We start from the raw sequence: 16,715 nt of genomic DNA, 5'->3' as shown, positions 1-16,715 counted from the left end.
ATATTGAACAACGAAATTCTAAAATAAGAGGATTGTTTGTGAATGAAACTTGATGTATTTTAAAAAGAAAAACGTCATATAAATAAAAGAAAAAGAAATAAAATTAAAATAAAATGAAATTAAATAAAAAAATAGGGGAAGAGGTGCAAAAGATCGAAAAAAATGATTGAATGAATGAAAAATTAGGTGTAGGAGACAGAATATACAGTGAATGGCGAGCTCTACGAATAATCTGCATTATTTACATTTAGCCTATTATTTTAAACAACCATGATCCGACTTCTTCACCTTGATTTGTGCCAGTAAAAGCTTCTTTTATAACATCTCCTCTGTAATTACTTGATAGGAGTTTTTCCTTCGCTGCTTGCATTATATGCTCCAATTGTTTTTTATCCTGGTCTTGATCTTGACCACTACTGCTCTTGATGAACCTCCATTCCATTTCCGTCACTTTTCCTTTCTCTACAGTGAATTCCAACTGCAAGCCAAGATCTGAATTATTCATAGTGTGCGTGAATGGAGGAGTGTGTCCATATATCCACTCCCATTGTTTAAGCTCTTTTGCGGTATCGAAGACCTCTTTTGGTAACTCGAATATTTCTTCCTCAATTTCGATAATTTTGGGGAAAGGTGGGTGATCAACTTCTGTAAACGGTGTCAACCCCATCATTTCGTTGAATTCTTTGTCTGCATCCATGTTTATCTCGAGATTCTTATTCTTATTCTCTGAATACAAATTTGGCTCGTTTATTTGCTCTTTTAGCCCAGCAAGAGCATATTTTTCATTGAATTTACTAGCAACGCTATTGATAAAACCAGTACTCGATATACCCAAATTGGTCACTTTTGACCTGACTGAGTCTATGGAGCTCTTGGAATCAATCTTTCCAAAGATAAATTCTTCTCGACTTAACAATTGCTTTAATGTTTTCAAATCCAGATTCAAGAGCATAGTTCCGTGGTGGTAAGATTTGCCCCTGGATATCTTGTATGCCGAACCACTAATTTTGAGCTCTTCTCCGTTCTTCTTTGTAACAATGTCACCTCTTTTATTAACCTCGATTTTTGTCGCGATGTGCATATCACTACCGTTAACGGCCTTGGTGACTAGATCAACAAATTCAAATCGATCAAAATCGTCTTTTGAAGTCATGAATGAGAAATTCACATTACCCAAGTCGTGAACAACTGTGCCCCCACCCGATCGTCTTCTTATTAAAGGTATTTTCGAATTTTTTAGCAAGGGTATATTCACTTCTTTCCACGGATTCTGGTTTTTGCCAATAACCACGCACGGTCGGTTGGTGTAGAAAAGCAATCTTTGGGAGTTGTAATCTGTTTTCAGTACTGGCTTGGGCATTTTATTGTATATATAATCCTCTAGAGCTAAGTTGATATGTGGATCGGTGTATTTGGATACCAATACTAGAGGCTCTGTGAGAAGGGCTATCAGCTGTAAACTAATCTTCCCTCTGTCTTTTGTCTTGTGGGACCACTCATCAATAAGCTTCTTTAAGGGAAACAAATCCCCTTGATTCTGCTCTCTATACTGCTTGACTTCTGGTGATTCTTGATAATACATAAAATCATCTAGTCCAAAATCAGACAAATCTGTGGGAGTTAACTCATCGTGGAATGGCGTAGAGTTGTTGGATAAAGGCTGGCATCTACAGAGTGACTTTAACAAGAAATTCCTCTGTTGGTAGATAATAGTTTTAAATAGCGGATGTGTAATCATTCATGTGCTGTGAGGTGCTTCCCCAACTTTGGGTTCGATGTGGAATACTTCAGATGTCGTTTGAGTTTAGTGATTTAAATCGCACCTTCATCACAGTGAACTAAGGACAAACAAACATACACCGCGTATTGAGTGAAAGAGAGAAGAAGAAAGAAAAAAAAAAATGAAAGAAAGAAAGAGAGAAAGAGAGGAAGGTAGGAAAAGAGTTTGCATATATCTGTATTGTGTGAGGTAAGCAGGAAGGTGGTGTAAAATATCAAGAAGTCCTTTGTAGTGTAATGGCTATCACGGTTCGCTTTCACCGAGCAGATCTGGGTTCGATTCCCCGCAAGGGAGGATTTTATTTTTTTTTTGAATTATCATTGTTTTTTTTTCTATTTATTTGTTTTCAAATCTCTATATGATATAGTTCATGATCTTAATATTCTATTGCATCTCTTTTTTTTTGTGGCCCTTGATTCAGCATGATTTGATCTTGTAGAAGTCTCAGTGCTTGTTGTTTTCTTTATTTTTTATTTAAATATTGGTTTGAAAACCGTGCAAAAAAAAAAAAAATTTTTGAGTTTTGTTATTTGAAAAGAAAAGGGAAGGAGAAAATACTAATGAAAACCTTTGGAAACAGAAATGTGATAAAGAGGGAAAGGGAAGGTGGCGAAAGTAAAAGTACTTGTTTTCATGATGTTGGAATCAAAGATGGACAATAAGAGAAGAAGAAATTCTTATTCACTCTGCGTTTTGTTGAATTTCGCAAATTGCTATCTTTGCAATTTGCAACCACAGTTTCTTTTTTTCGTAGTTGCTATTTCGCGAGATATTGAACACATGGCATCATTACTATAATCACTACCATTCGCCCTCAGTCACGTGCACGCACTTTTTCTTTTTTCGCTTATATTTTCTTTCTTCTATTCTTTGCAATAGAAGCCGCGGTCGGATTTTTCTTTGTACAGGTTCTGCATTATTTTCATATATATACGAAGTACCTTAATAATTTTTTTTCTTTTTTTGTTCATTTTATTCTACAACACATTCATTTTATTTCACACACACACAGACATTCTTTTATTTAATATATTCTTCAAAATTAATTGAAAAACAATTTCAAGAGAAAGTTTTGAAGAATCAGGTTAAGATAATTAGCTTTAATCAACATGTCTATTGTTTCGGATTTAGAGAAAGATAGGGTTACTGAGCTTGATGAGTTATTGACTGCAATTAAACCGAAATTGATCAGTTATATTTCACAAGCTGATCCAAACTCTGAGCACTACAACTCGAGATCTTTGGGGACTTATCATGAACCTACATTTTTGAAACAACAGTTTATAGAATTGAGTGGCAATAACTTGGACAAGCCATGTTCCGAGACGCAGTTGGCGGAGACTATTGATAAGGTTCTCGAGTACTCTGTCAATACATGGAACCCTGGGTTTCTTGATAAGTTGTATGCGTCAAACAATCCGATTGGAGTAATTTCTGACTTGCTTTTGAGTATTTTAAACACAAACTCACACGTGTATACTGTGTCGCCTGTGTTGTCGGTGTTGGAAAACTATATTGGGCACAAGTATGCGTCTTTGTTCTTTACCAATGATCAAGAAACGTGCGGAGGGTTGACATTTAGTGGTGGGTCGTGGTCAAATATAACAAGTATGCAAATTGCGCGAAGTCTAAAGTACCCGGACACAAAGCTTACGGGAAATGCAAATTACAAGTTTGCAATTTATACCAGTAAGCACTGTCATTACTCAGTGGTGAAGGGTGCTATTTTGTTGGGGTTGGGATCGCAAAATGTTTTTAAAGTTGATGTGACTCCACAAGGGCTTTTGAATGTGTTGGATCTTGAAAACACCATTGAAAAAAGTATTAGTGATGGCTATACACCGTTGTACATCAACTCGACTGCTGGTACCACTGTTTTTGGCTCTTACGATCCTTTCATCCAGATATCCAAAATTGCTAGAAAGTACAATTGTCATTTCCATATTGACGGCTCATGGGGAGGTAATGTAATCTTTTCGCCGGTGTATAGGAATAGATTGCAAGGGTCCGAGCTTGCTGACTCCATCACGGTGAACCCACACAAGATGTTGGGAATCCCAAACACGTGCTCATTTTTGCTCTTGCCACACGTGAAGAACTTTCAGACTGCCATGTCTTTACAGGCACCCTATTTGTTCCATGGACGGGATAACCCTGATGAGGCCAATTATGACTTGGCAGATGGAACAATGGGGTGTGGCCGACGTGCAGACTCGTTCAAGTTTTATCTTGCATGGTTGTACTATGGTCAAGTTGGGTTTCAAAATAGGGTTGAGCATGCTTATAAGATCCAGGAGTACTTTGTGCAAACGATAAAGGCTCACTCTGACTTTGAGATTGTTGGGCCGGAGTTTCCTCAATGTTTGCAAGTGTGTTTTTATTACCACCCTCCTCTGGTGAAGAACAATGGTGGAAACAATACCGAGGTGACAAGGTACATTTCGAGAGAGTTGCACAAGTTGGGCAAATATTTAGTCGACTTTAGCCCTAACCCCGAAAACGATGTCAAGGGAGAGTTCTTTAGGGTAGTGTTCAACTCCCCTATTCTAACTGACAAGATTGTTGACGATTTGATTGAGAGTATTATAAAAGTTGGGTCCGAATTGAAATAGAATGGAGAAGGACCAATAAAGAAGGAAAGAGGGAAAGAAAAATGGAAACAAGGACATTTTGCCGTGTTTTTTTCTTTTCTTTTCTTTTCATCTCTCTCTCTCTCTCTCTCTTCCTTTTTTTCTTCTTCTTCAGTTTGTAATTCCTTATTGATCTTATAATAGAATATTATTTATTTTCTTTCTTAAAGTGTGATACGGATATGGATACTGGAGGATGGAAACGGTGAAGTTTCTTTTTGTTTCTAAACAGTGGTGGGTGAAGTAAGTGTCTATTTTTTTTTTTCTTTCTTTCTCAGCTGGCTTCCCCCTTGTTTTCGTAACTGAGGTGGGACCCAGTACTTAGTACTCAATTCTAAACAACAAGTATCTAGTATTTTATTATCTACACCTTGTAGCGTATTTAATAGAGACTTCCTAGCAAATATGTGTTTTCCCTTTCCTTCTCTTTTTTCCTTTCACCCTCATCACCCTCATCACCCTCATCACACTCTCTTTCCCTCCTCCTCTTCTTCCCCCACCCCACCACAAAATATCTTGGATAAAGTCTAATTTCAAAGTCGTACAAACACAAAAACAAAACACAAAAATTGCAAACTTGGGGAATTTTATGAAAGGATAGCAAATGCGGGGAAGAGCAAATTTCTTTTTCTTTTCTGTCCTTTGAAAAAATGTTTTGTACGACATTCATGTTGCAATTTTTTTTTTGTTTTTACTTATTCAACTCATTTCTTTGAGAGTGGGTGGTGGAGGAGAAAGAAGAAGAAGAAAGAAGAAGAAGAAAGAGGTTTGAAGAGTCGGATGTAACATCAGCTGAATAATTAAAAAATTGGTGTTGATTGGAGGAAGTAATGAAAGAAATAAGATATCAAAGGACAAAGAAGAAGAAAGAAGATAAAGGAACAATAACTATTTACTGGGCCACAGGCTTTTTGAGGCTTGAAACCTGCGAATGCAACCAATGAACGCTGCATCAAATTCTATGTGGAATGAAGTTTTCTTTTTTTTTTTTTTGGGCTTTTTTTTTTCTTCATTTTTTTTTTTTTTGCCGTGTCTTGCTTTAATTTGAATCTCGTTTCATCCTACTACATACATACACAAGACCAAGTAACTAATATGGATGGAACTTCCACTCCTTCCATAACCTTGCTTTCATCTCCCCTTCACCCATTTACACTGCACCGCATTGCTTAGTTCTCTCTTTCTCTTCTAATATTTTTTTTTTTTTTTTGTTTGTACTATTGGTGACAAAGTTTCCCAGATCTCAACCCCACTTTACTAAAACCGGAGTCTAAATCCCAAACTTACTTTCCCCGGACAAAGTAAATAAAGAATCTGAGAGGTTGGAAGGGGGGCGGGGGAGGAGAAAGAGAGAGAGAGAGAGAGAGAGAGAGAGAGAGAGAGAGAGAGAGAGAGAGAGAGAGAGAGAAAAGAGAAACAAAAACAAAACGACAAGTCACGATGTTACATTCAAAGTTATTCGAGGTTGCATTTTTTGTTTCTTTTTTATTTATTTTTTATTTTTTATTTTTTATTCTTTGTTGTGGTTGGGTGAGTGTATGAGTGTATGAGATAGGGACAGAGTTATGTCTATTCAATATGTACGAGTTGTCCACTTCACTGCTCTTTCAATAGCACACTGATCTTGGAATTTTGGTTATAACACCATCTTTTGCGTCTATATTGTAAAAAAAAAAAAACAAAAGTCATTAGCAACTTCTATGACGTTGGACAACAAAGACTTTTGACGGCTTATTTGCAGTGCTCTCGGCTTTTGTTTTGAAAAATATTGAAAGAAAGAAAAAGGAAAAAAAATGAAAACAACAACAACAACAACAACAACAACAACAACAAATGAATCAAAAATCTTGCTTCAGTATTCTTCTTAGACTTGGCCTGCGCGTTGCTACGTATCAGCACTATCTAAAGAATGTACAGCTTTAGTGAGAGCAAGTTATACAAACACAAGCAGAAACACAAGTGCAAAAAAATCAGCATACCAGTGCTTGTCACGTTTTAGTCATACAAGATTTTAAATCTTTTTTTTTTACTAATTTCTAATTTCTAATTTCTATTTTTTTTTTCTTCATGGAGTATAACCCATCAACGTCAATCCACTTGCTTGATAATGGTAAACTCTTTCCCCTTCTCTTCGTATCTTTATTCTGGTCTTATCCTACTTTTTTCCTTTTCTTTTTCCTTTTCCTTTTCTGTACTGTCCGAAAAGTTGGTGTTTTGCAAAAACTATGAAACGTTGTTGCAATTTGATTCAACCAACTCCTAGGATCTCATGTGATGCGTTTCCTTAATCTATCCGTTGACTATGCTTTCATTCAATTGTGGAGTATCTCTTATCTCTCTCTCTCTGATTTCTTTCTTTTTTTTTTTTTTTTTTGCTTTTACTCCTCAATATGTCGTGCATCTCTTCAAATTCGGTTTTCCCTAATCAATCTTTATGCTCCGACTACATTCATGTTCTCATCGTCTACTTGATTATCAATTCAAAGTTTATGGTTCTTATCTTTTTTTTGCAAGGGAATTAGAGACCCTAAGCGGACCTTTCCAGGTGCAAACCAAGATAACCATTTTGCCTCTATTTGAAAACACCACATACACATTTGCATCGCTCTAATAATAATAATAATAATAATAATCATAATAACAAAAGGAATTTGCATTAAAAATAGACTATATAATGGTGGTTTGTATACCAAATCAGCATAATACAACCAGGGTGCAATCACCTTCACAATTACCTATTTTATCTTTGAATACCTTTATATCTATTACGTACATTTTTTATTTACAAAAAGGGGATACAAATTTCAATCTTACTATTTAACTTGTAGTACAGAAAGAAAACAATAGCAACAACAGCATCAACATAGGTCAACATTGTTCAACATTGTTCAACATTGTTCAACATTGTTCAACAAAGAGATCTCTTTTTTTCTTTTTCTTTTTTCTTTTTTTTTTTTGTCTTCCATTTCTCGTTTGCATTATATAGGTGTTATCTCTACTTATCTATATGATTGCCAGCAACTGACTTTAATTCCGTGTTTTGGCTTAGCGTGATTGCAAGGGTAATAGCACACTAATCGTACACTAATCTTGTCTTCATGCTACTTCTTCCCTCTACCCTCCCCTTCCCCTCTTTTTCCCAAAACACTGTCTGTTTCAATGTTTGATAATGTGTCATGATGACTTGTTTTAAGTCTGGGTGCTCGAGAAGCCAAAGAACAAATAAATTAAAAAAAAAATAAATTAAAAATAAATTAAAAATTAAAAAAAAAAAATACAACACCTGAACAATTAGTGCCTTGCCAGTCAAAAATAAAAATAAAAAAAAAATAGAAAATAAAAATAGCAGTAATAACTTAACAAGCCATGAAAACGCCTAATAAAATTCTTACGGCTAAACTGTTTAGCACCACCGTAATACGCTCCTTCACCAACTAGAAGGAGGACAAAAAAAGAAAGTCAGTTTTGAAACTCCTTTATTTTGCACTTGTTTTTTTTTCTTTTTCTCTTTCATTTAACTTACTTTAGTGGTTAGAGCGTTTTGTAATGCCGTGGTATACCTAGAGCTGGAGATACGTGACAGAGTGGGGAAGGAAAGGCAAACTAAAAGAGTCAAAAAAGTTGATGTGGAGAAATATCCAATGCTTTTTTTTTTCATTTTTTTATTTAATTTTTTATTTTTTTATTTAATTTTTTTCATAATATCTTCGTAAAGGCTGACATCTACATCGAGAAACGTCCATGTCGTAGCAGCAGCACCAGGAGTAAATTCTTCAATGTTACCTCTGTTTGAAAAACCCGAAAGAACGACCCTTATCATGCGTCTCATACTACACTATTCCTAACTATTCTTATTATCCTATCTTCTAAGGATCAAACATGAATGTTCCGGTTCCATCTGATCAATATAAATATACCAGTGATTACTTGTGTTTTATATCCTCCTGCTGCTGTCTCCGGTTTCAGAAATCTTCCTTCATTCAAATAACTCCAACTCCAGTTCCCAACTCCTTGCAGTATAAGAATAATAAGCCAGTTGCTTTGTCAAAGAATAATAGTTTGACTATATCGACCATCTCAGTTAGCAACAACAACAACAGCAACAGCAACAGCAACAGCAAGAACAACCTCAATAACAATTTCTTATTTGGGCATCGCCTCACGAACTGAAAGCACAACGCCAGAAACAGCAAACAAAAGTAAACAAAGCTAAACAAGAACTAACAAAAGACAACCGCAATGTCAGACGAAGAGAAAACCACTGGTGCTAACTTGGACATCAAATCCACTTCATCAGGATTGGGATCCAAAGACTTGGAGGCTCCTCCAACACACAATGACGATAACGAAAAAATTGTCGTGAAACACCACACTAGTGAAGAAATTGAAGCTAGCGGTCACTGGTACGATAAAGGCGTCACTATTTTGGGCCATCGAATTCGTTACTCAAACGCCATGACCCAAGTCGTGGTGGTTGCGTTTGTTATCTTCATGACACCCGGTATGTACAATGCACTCACTGGTATTGGTGCCTCCATTAGTGACAAGCAAACCTCCGATAATGCCTCAGTGGCTCTATACTCGACTTTTGCAACCATCGGATTCTTTGGTGGTACCATTTGTAACACCATCGGTGTTAGGTCCTCTTTGGTGATGGGTGGTCTTGGATACGCCCTTTACGCAGGCTCCTTATTGTCTTTCAACCACAATGAAAATAAAGGATTTGTCATCTTTGCAGGTGCCTTGTTGGGTATATGCGCTGCCGTCTTGTGGTCCGCCCAAGGTATGGTTGTTTTGAGTTATGCCACCGAGGAAAATAAAGGCAAAGCCATCATGATTTTCTGGGTCATCTTCAACTTGGGTGCAGTCATTGGATCCATTATTCCATTGGCCGACAATATGGAAAATAAAACTACTGCGGCAAACGATGGTACTTTCATTGCTTTTATAATTTTGATGTGCGTTGGTTCTGTTATTGCCCTTTTCATGTTGGCACCTTCAAAAGTCTGGAAGTCTGACGGCTCAAGAGTTATAACTCAAAAACACCCAGATTGGAAGGTGGAATTGATGGGGTTGTTCAAATTGCTCATTAAAGAACCAAGCATTTTATTCTTATTCCCAATGTTTTTTGCCTCCAACTGGTTCTACACCTATCAATTTAACAACGTTAACCATGGTATGTTCAACTTGAGAACAAGATCGCTCAATTCACTTCTTTATTGGCTTGCGCAGATGGTTGGTGCGATTATTTTGGGCTACATCTTGGACCTCAAACGCTTCCGTCGTTCTGTTCGTGCAAAGATTGGCTGGGTAATTTTGTTTGTTACCGGTCTCGCAATTTGGGGTGGTGGTTTAAAGTTTCAATTGGAGTTTACACGTGAGGAAGTCGAAGCCACGCCTCCACAAATTACCCCCATGGACTTTAAAGAGTCGAGGTATGTCGGGCCTGTCTTTCTTTACATCTTTTATGGTCTTTATGATGCCATTTTTCAAACATACGTCTTGTGGACCTTGGGTGCCATGTCAAACAACCCCAAAAAAGTTGCATTATACGCTGGTTTCTACAAAGGTATTCAATCTGCGGGCGCAGCAATCGCATGGAGGTTGGATGCTCTCAGGGTGCCCTACATGAACTTGTTTGCATCATCGTGGGCATTGATCCAAGGATCTCTTTTGCTAGGATTGCCTTTGATTTGGTTCAGAATTAAAGATAGCACCAATGCATTAGCAGATGATATGGACGAGATAGTCGGAATGGATGAAATAGAAGTTCAAAAATCATCTGTTGAACATAAGGAGGAGATTTGATGCTGGAACCTGTGTTATAATGATTATCATTACTCTAGGATAACAACAATGATAATAATGAGAAGAAGACAAAAAGAAAAGAAGAAGAAAACAAAAAGATTAGGAGGGAAGTAAAATAGGACTAAGGACCCCTTCCCCAAAATCCAGCTTTCTATACTGTCTCAACTCCCCTTTCTACCCTTCTCCCGCCCCTTCCAACTCCCGTTCTCTCTTTTTTCCTTTTTTTTGCCTCTGCTCTTTAAATATCTTGTATACGACGTAGACTTTAGTTTAATGACTTTACGATAATATAGACCCCTACGTATAATTCTACTCTTTTCCACCTATTCCGTGCGTAAAAAAATGTTGCTTTTCAGCCTTTTTTTTTTCTATTTCAAAATTATAAAATCCTTCTATTCTTTTTTTCTTCATTTTTTTACTAATGGCTCACTAATATATATGTATGTATATAGATAGATAGATAGATAGATAGATAGATACATACATATATATATGCGAGGATTTACTTTTACAGATCTCTGTATAAGAATATCTCGCTTTGTTTAAAATACCGCCGTGAATCCTCATCAATAAGCACTAGCGAAAGATACGTTCTCACTGAAAACCTCTTGTTCACGTCCTTATACGTCGGACACAAGTCATAGCCGCTGAGGAATAATCTAATGGGAATGGTCTCACCTTTCACGGGAGCACCATCCATGATCTCAAACCTGACAACAGTCTCGCTATCAGTCACTTGATTCGGAGGAGACCCAACCAGCTCCCGTTTGATCAACGAAAGTTCCATATGCTTGATTTTGAGCCTTACTAGTAAAAAGTATATCCTCCCTATAATGACATCTTTCAAGGAAAACCTCGACTTCGAATACTCAAACTCAATGTGTAGACAGTCCTCGATTCCCACATCCATCTTCACACTATGTGCCCCTTTACCTCTTCGTGGCGTTGATTGAAGACCAGCTTCACTCTGAGTATTACTCAATTGGTTGTTGATATTGTCAACAGTATTAGTACTATTGTCCATCAATTTGCGTTGATGGTATTGATATACCCACATCTCCTTTTCTCTTGTAATCTCCGAACTCGACTTACGTAACATTGTTACCTTCAAGTAATACCGCAACTTAGCATTTTTCCCTCTATAACTTTCATATTGTTTCTCAACATTTTTAAACTCAAATGGGTATGACTCTGGACGTATTAATTGTCCCGGTGCCGCAAGCTCTGTGGCTAGCGATAAAAAGTCCAAGGACACCAAGCCATCAATATTAGTCTCGATTCGTCCCAAAAGTTGGATCCTCACACCAAGGTGCTCAACTTTTTTCCCTTCTTTTGTACGGAGCGTCACCACACCTTTCACAGACTCTCCATCTTTGAATATAGGGATACGTTCAATCCTTCCATGTGGTGTCTTCACCTCCGTGTGCTTCCTAACTTCCTCGTTATCTAGTCGAATCTCAATTTCAATTGGTGCTTTGAAAAATAAGGACATTGTAGGTTTCCTTTCCAAATGAGTCTTTTATATCTATACTATTACCGTGTTCCGTTTACTTGAGCGTGGATCCTAATTGATGAGGTTTGAAGTTTATTCTTTGCAAGTAGCAATTGCAAAGAGGAGGGGGGAGTCTTGGTGGGCAAAGTGGATACGTTTGTTGTGCGTGCGTGTGTGTGTGTGTGTGTGTGTGTGTGTGTGTGCTGGTGCCTCTTTTTTTTCTCTCCCTCTTTTTCTTTCACACACTCTCTTTCTCTCCCTTTTTCTCGCTTTCACTGTCTCATCTTCTTTGGTCAATATTAATTCTGACACAAAAAAAAATGAATTGATGATTTTATTACTCCACCGACATCTACCTTTTCCTACTTTACAGTTACAAAACAAACTAAAAAAAAAAGTATATACATTTTTTAAAAATAAAACACAGTGAAGAATACAGAGAAACCAGGACTCACACCAATTTTACTCCGAAAAGAGAATTTAACAACTTTTCATAGATTGAACAAGTACCACAGTATTATGAACACACCTCTGTCAAGTCTTGTTTGGAATTAATTAGACTAACAACTTTTCACACCCCGAATATAAACTTCCCCCCACCCCATTTGCACTCCATTTGCACTCCATTATCTTTCTTGTTTCTATCCCATCTTTGTCCACCCCCCCTTTCCACCGCACATCCTCCTCAGAACTGTACAATGGTTTTGAAACTGGGATTGCCAGAGGAGATTGCACCCGATGCAATTCCATCGAATTACAAATCTAACCCATTGGATAAGCTCAAGTCTGTTGACACAGTGATTGCTTTGTATGATTTTTCGGGGACCAATTCTTCTCACTTATCATTGACTTTAGGTGACACCATACATGTATTGGCCAAATCTGCATCTGGATGGTGGGATGGTGTCATTATTGAAAACACGGGTCGGCTTTATAGGGGCTGGTTCCCTCACAGCTATGTACGCTCTGTCAATTATGTGCAACCCGTTTTAAAGAAACTAAAGGATAACAAGGAGTTAGACTCCTTGACAGCAGCAAACACCGCCGCCAATGTGCTCATCCCATCATTTACAAATCTATTGCAACGTAGTCTCCAGGACGGCGAAAAATCGACTCCACTGAACACTAGTAGGAAGAATTCAGTTGTCAGTTTTGCAAGTTCAGAAACGAGCCAGCCACCAGAATCGACAAATGCAATAACGACATCAAAGAAACCAAAGCAACCTTCTTCAAGCGAAACGGAACCATCTATGAAAAGCCTGGAAAATTTGGATCTGTTGGCTGTGCCTGGGTATGATTCTAGACTTTCTAACCATAAATACTCTCAATCACTAAGTCTTCCAGAGCCACCACCAACCCGCCATTATTCGAGTTTGAATTCTGAGCAAGAACTCCAGTTCGAGAAAGACTCAATGGATGGTGAACCAAGAGCAACTGAACTTGCTCGAGTTAGTGATTATGCCAGTAGTGCCAGTGGAAACGGTATTGATGGTAGTGGTGGAGACAACGGTGGTAGCAGTAATAGTGAGGTGAATTTTACCGATGTCGAGGAAGCAGGTTTACTAGCCGAGGAATATCGACGAAAAACTGGTAAAACGGTTACATGGATCCCGAGGTACACCACCAAAGGTGACCTTCTGTTCTATTGCGACGAGTTAAATGTCTTTTGTGAATCCACACCAACAGTTTCGTTCGATCCAGATTTCTGCCCACTCAAGTTGTCCTTTCCAAAAGTGAATATCATTACCGATAGTACAATATACCAGCTCAGCGGTGTTCAAACCTCAGAGAATGTTCTTGGACAACGAGAAGGCTCTTCAAATGCATCATTTGAATCTATGAAAAGAGGATCACAGTCGTCTGTGAGCTCTCAAAGCAGCGTTTCGTCTTATCATCAGTTTAGTCGACCATTTTTTGCTATGAAAAACTTGTTTTATAATCATGCTTCCGACATTGCTCAGTGGACTAGTTTGCAGGAACAATTAAACTACATTCTCGATTTGATAAACAAATCCTTTGAAATTGCGAACCGACAATGGTACGATACTCACATGTCGAGGTTGAACAAGTTGTTGGTGGTGCTATGCGCAGCAGCAAGACTAGATCAAGCAGATTATGTCAATCATAAACATGAGAAGATTATCAGACGGAAACTAGTCAAAGTCTGTGACTCTTTTTCGCAAATACAAATGAACGGTTCACTTTTATTTAGTGGCCACCATCGCCATAATATTCACCACCACGACAACAACAATGACACTAACGACTACGACTACGACGACAACGGCATGCAGAAGAAGGACAATATGGAGAAAGAAAAACAAATTAGGCCGAATGGTATGGACCCACAGGAGCTACTGAAGAGTACCGAGCAATTACAAACAAAATTTAAAATTAGAGCTTTACGTGCAATAGAAACTTTGAGGAGTAATGCTGAGGCGATGATACAAGTGTTTTTAAAAATTACATCGGGAAAAATGGTTAAGGTACAAGATTATGACTCTTCCGATGTTTCAGACGACGAGGGTCAAGAAAGATCAAACATTCTTCCGCAGATATTTCCTAGATTTCTTTCTGATGAGTTTAATGGAGGGAACTGGTGCAATCCATTTTTTAGTTCAAAAAATACTTTTCTAAACGCTAGTGGAGACGACCTCAAAAATCGACACCATTCGAAAGTAGTGATTGATCACCAGGTTTACGAAACAATATACCAGTGCCTGGAGGAAATTATTCTTTTGGCCAACGAAGCTATTAAGATTCTCTCTTTTGATTACCAAGCAGAAGTTCCAGATAATGCAGGCGAAGAAATGAGCACGCAAGTATTACGATTGATGTATAGATTTCTTCATCATGCCAGTTCCATGATTGATGTGATGGAGTCATTCGACTTTACTGTATTTTGCTTAGTGCGGAATAATGGCTCCGATTCTGATGCTACTGTGGCAACCGCTGCAACTGCCGCAACTGCCGCAACTGCTAGTGGAGTAGGAAATGAAGGTGACGTTTTGCAAATGACTGATACTTTGCAAAATATAAGGATACAAGAATCCGACGATTTCAATAACAATTTCACATTTGACCACCCAACTGTTCTTGAGTTTTTCCAATTGAAACAACAATTTCATGACAATATTCTGAAAATTGTTATGGCCACGCAGTTTTTAACAATTGAAGGCTCAAGGTTCTTTGAATGCAAGAAAGACAATAAAACTTTGTTTTACGATAAAGATATCATGAAAAATTATATCGAGAAAACAGCCATGCTTTTGACAAATGTCCTTCTTGAGACCTCGAATACATCTGAGCTGGGTGTATTATCTGAGTGTTTGAACGAGGCGATTAGATATTGTCAAACGGCAGAAGAGTTGACTCTGAAACTTATTGATGAGCGAGAAACCATCATAAACTATGCATCGAGAGTGATGCAAGATAATTTTGATGTTCAGTTATTGTTATTGGAGCGGAACCACACCGCTCAAATGGAGAAGACGGAAGACCATTCCTACTATAGCGGAGCCCAGAAAATGACAGAGGAACTACCATGGTATTTGGAAGGGGATGAAGAACAGGATCTTTTACTCGATGCAAAGGGAAACATTAAAGGAGGTACTAAGGAGGCTTTAATTTGTCACTTGACACACCACGATTTGTTTGATAGTAATTTCAATGCCAATTTCTTGTTAACTTTTTCTACGATGATGTCATTGGGGGAGTTGATCATGCTTCTTATAGTGCGGTTTGACGTTGGGCCTCCCGAAGGTTTAAGCTTCGAAGAGTACAACACTTGGATATCACGAAAGCAAAGCCCGATTCGCTTGAGAGTTATGAACATTATGAAATTGCTTGTCGAGAAAAACTGGTCACCTTCATACTATAACGAGTCTATTTTGAAAAGGTGGTTAGCGTTTGCCGAGAGTGCTGCAGTGCAATCCTATTCCATTGGTAGGTTATTAGCAGCCGACTTGCGTAGGTTGCTTGCCGGAGAAATGCAGTATACTGAACGGAAGCCAGTAATCCCCAATACCAAACCACCTGCTCCTCTAACGAAAGGTTCACTGATCACCAAAAAGACAAAGCTTATGGATATTGATTATGTGGAGCTAGCACGTCAATTAACTTTACGAGAGTTTCGCATCTATTGCCAAATTTCAAAGTATGCCTGCCTTGCAAAAGTCTGGGGTAAGAAATCTGGTCTCACAGAGAGTACCGAAACCATTACAAATTTCATCAAGGCTTCCAATCAATTGACAAATTTTGTTGCGTATATGATATTGCGGAAAGCCGAGCCAAAAAAGAGAATACAAACCATTCGTTATTTTATACAGGTTGCAGAGAAATGTCGCCAATACAACAATTTTTCGTCGATGACTGCAATTATATCGGCACTTTACTCGTCGCCAATCCATAGATTGCACAAGACATGGAGTTTCGCTAGTCCAGAATCATTGGCTCACTTGAAAAACATGAACAAGCTAATGAATTCAACCAGGAATTTCAATGAGTATCGTGACGTATTAAAGTTTATTGGTTCTGAGCCATGTGTTCCGTTTTTTGGAGTCTACTTGTCGGACTTGACATTTGTATACCATGGTAACCCTGACTTTTTGCTCAACAGAACTCGAATGATCAACTTTGCCAAAAGAGCAAAAACTTCAGAAATTGTGTCAGGGATTGATAGATTCAAGAATGCTGGCTACAACTTTCTTGAGGTTTTTGAGATCCAGCGATTTTTAGATCTGTGGTTCGCGCAATGTCCATCTATTGACGAGCAATATCAAATATCATTGCAATTGGAACCTCGAGAGCAGAACTCGAACTCAAACTTGAGCTCGAACTCTACAACAACCGCTTTCAAGAACTTGAGGGCTTCCTAATCGTAGTGCTCAAGATATCAATGATTGTTAACCAAGAAGAGAAGGAAACACTACATAAAACTCAACTGTGAATGACAAAAGACGAACAAAAGCAATTTCCTGATAACGAGCTATAGTACTTCGATATC

At 38.0% G+C, this 16,715-nt stretch overlaps 5 protein-coding genes and 1 non-coding gene across 6 annotated transcripts; 4 read left to right on the top strand and 2 right to left on the bottom strand. All coding sequences in view use genetic code 12, as the record gives it.

Annotated features, from left to right (window-relative positions):
• Positions 1-247: 247 nt before the first annotated feature.
• PVL30_002202 (uncharacterized protein) lies at positions 248-1,738 on the bottom strand (the record flags this gene model as incomplete). The annotated part of the gene is made up of 1 exon (XM_001527295.1): positions 248-1,738. The coding sequence occupies one exon, from the start codon at positions 1,736-1,738 to the stop codon at positions 248-250; it is 1,491 nt and encodes a 496-aa protein (XP_001527345.2).
• Positions 1,739-2,002: 264 nt separating this feature from the next.
• PVL30_002201 lies at positions 2,003-2,074 on the top strand. The gene has a single exon. It is a non-coding gene; the product is annotated as a tRNA-Glu (tRNA).
• Positions 2,075-2,889: 815 nt separating this feature from the next.
• Positions 2,890-4,392, top strand: GAD2 (Glutamate decarboxylase 2; the record flags this gene model as incomplete). The annotated part of the gene is made up of 1 exon (XM_001527294.1): positions 2,890-4,392. One exon carries the CDS (start codon positions 2,890-2,892, stop codon positions 4,390-4,392), a length of 1,503 nt encoding a protein of 500 aa, XP_001527344.2.
• Positions 4,393-8,649: 4,257 nt separating this feature from the next.
• On the top strand, positions 8,650-10,218 carry PVL30_002199 (uncharacterized protein; the record flags this gene model as incomplete). The annotated part of the gene is made up of 1 exon (XM_001527293.1): positions 8,650-10,218. The coding sequence occupies one exon, from the start codon at positions 8,650-8,652 to the stop codon at positions 10,216-10,218; it is 1,569 nt and encodes a 522-aa protein (XP_001527343.1).
• A 508-nt stretch (positions 10,219-10,726) lies between these two features.
• Positions 10,727-11,710, bottom strand: vps26 (Vacuolar protein sorting-associated protein 26; the record flags this gene model as incomplete). The annotated part of the gene is made up of 1 exon (XM_001527292.1): positions 10,727-11,710. The coding sequence occupies one exon, from the start codon at positions 11,708-11,710 to the stop codon at positions 10,727-10,729; it is 984 nt and encodes a 327-aa protein (XP_001527342.2).
• A 698-nt stretch (positions 11,711-12,408) lies between these two features.
• CDC25 (cell division cycle- protein) lies at positions 12,409-16,587 on the top strand (the record flags this gene model as incomplete). The annotated part of the gene is made up of 1 exon (XM_001527287.2): positions 12,409-16,587. One exon carries the CDS (start codon positions 12,409-12,411, stop codon positions 16,585-16,587), a length of 4,179 nt encoding a protein of 1,392 aa, XP_001527337.2.
• Positions 16,588-16,715: the final 128 nt, after the last annotated feature.

This window comes from Lodderomyces elongisporus, chromosome 2 (assembly GCF_030384665.1).
Source record: "Lodderomyces elongisporus chromosome 2, complete sequence".
Classification (NCBI taxonomy): domain Eukaryota; kingdom Fungi; phylum Ascomycota; class Pichiomycetes; order Serinales; family Debaryomycetaceae; genus Lodderomyces; species Lodderomyces elongisporus.
Note: the sequence above shows the minus strand (reverse complement) of the source record. Positions and strands in the feature narration are given on the sequence as shown.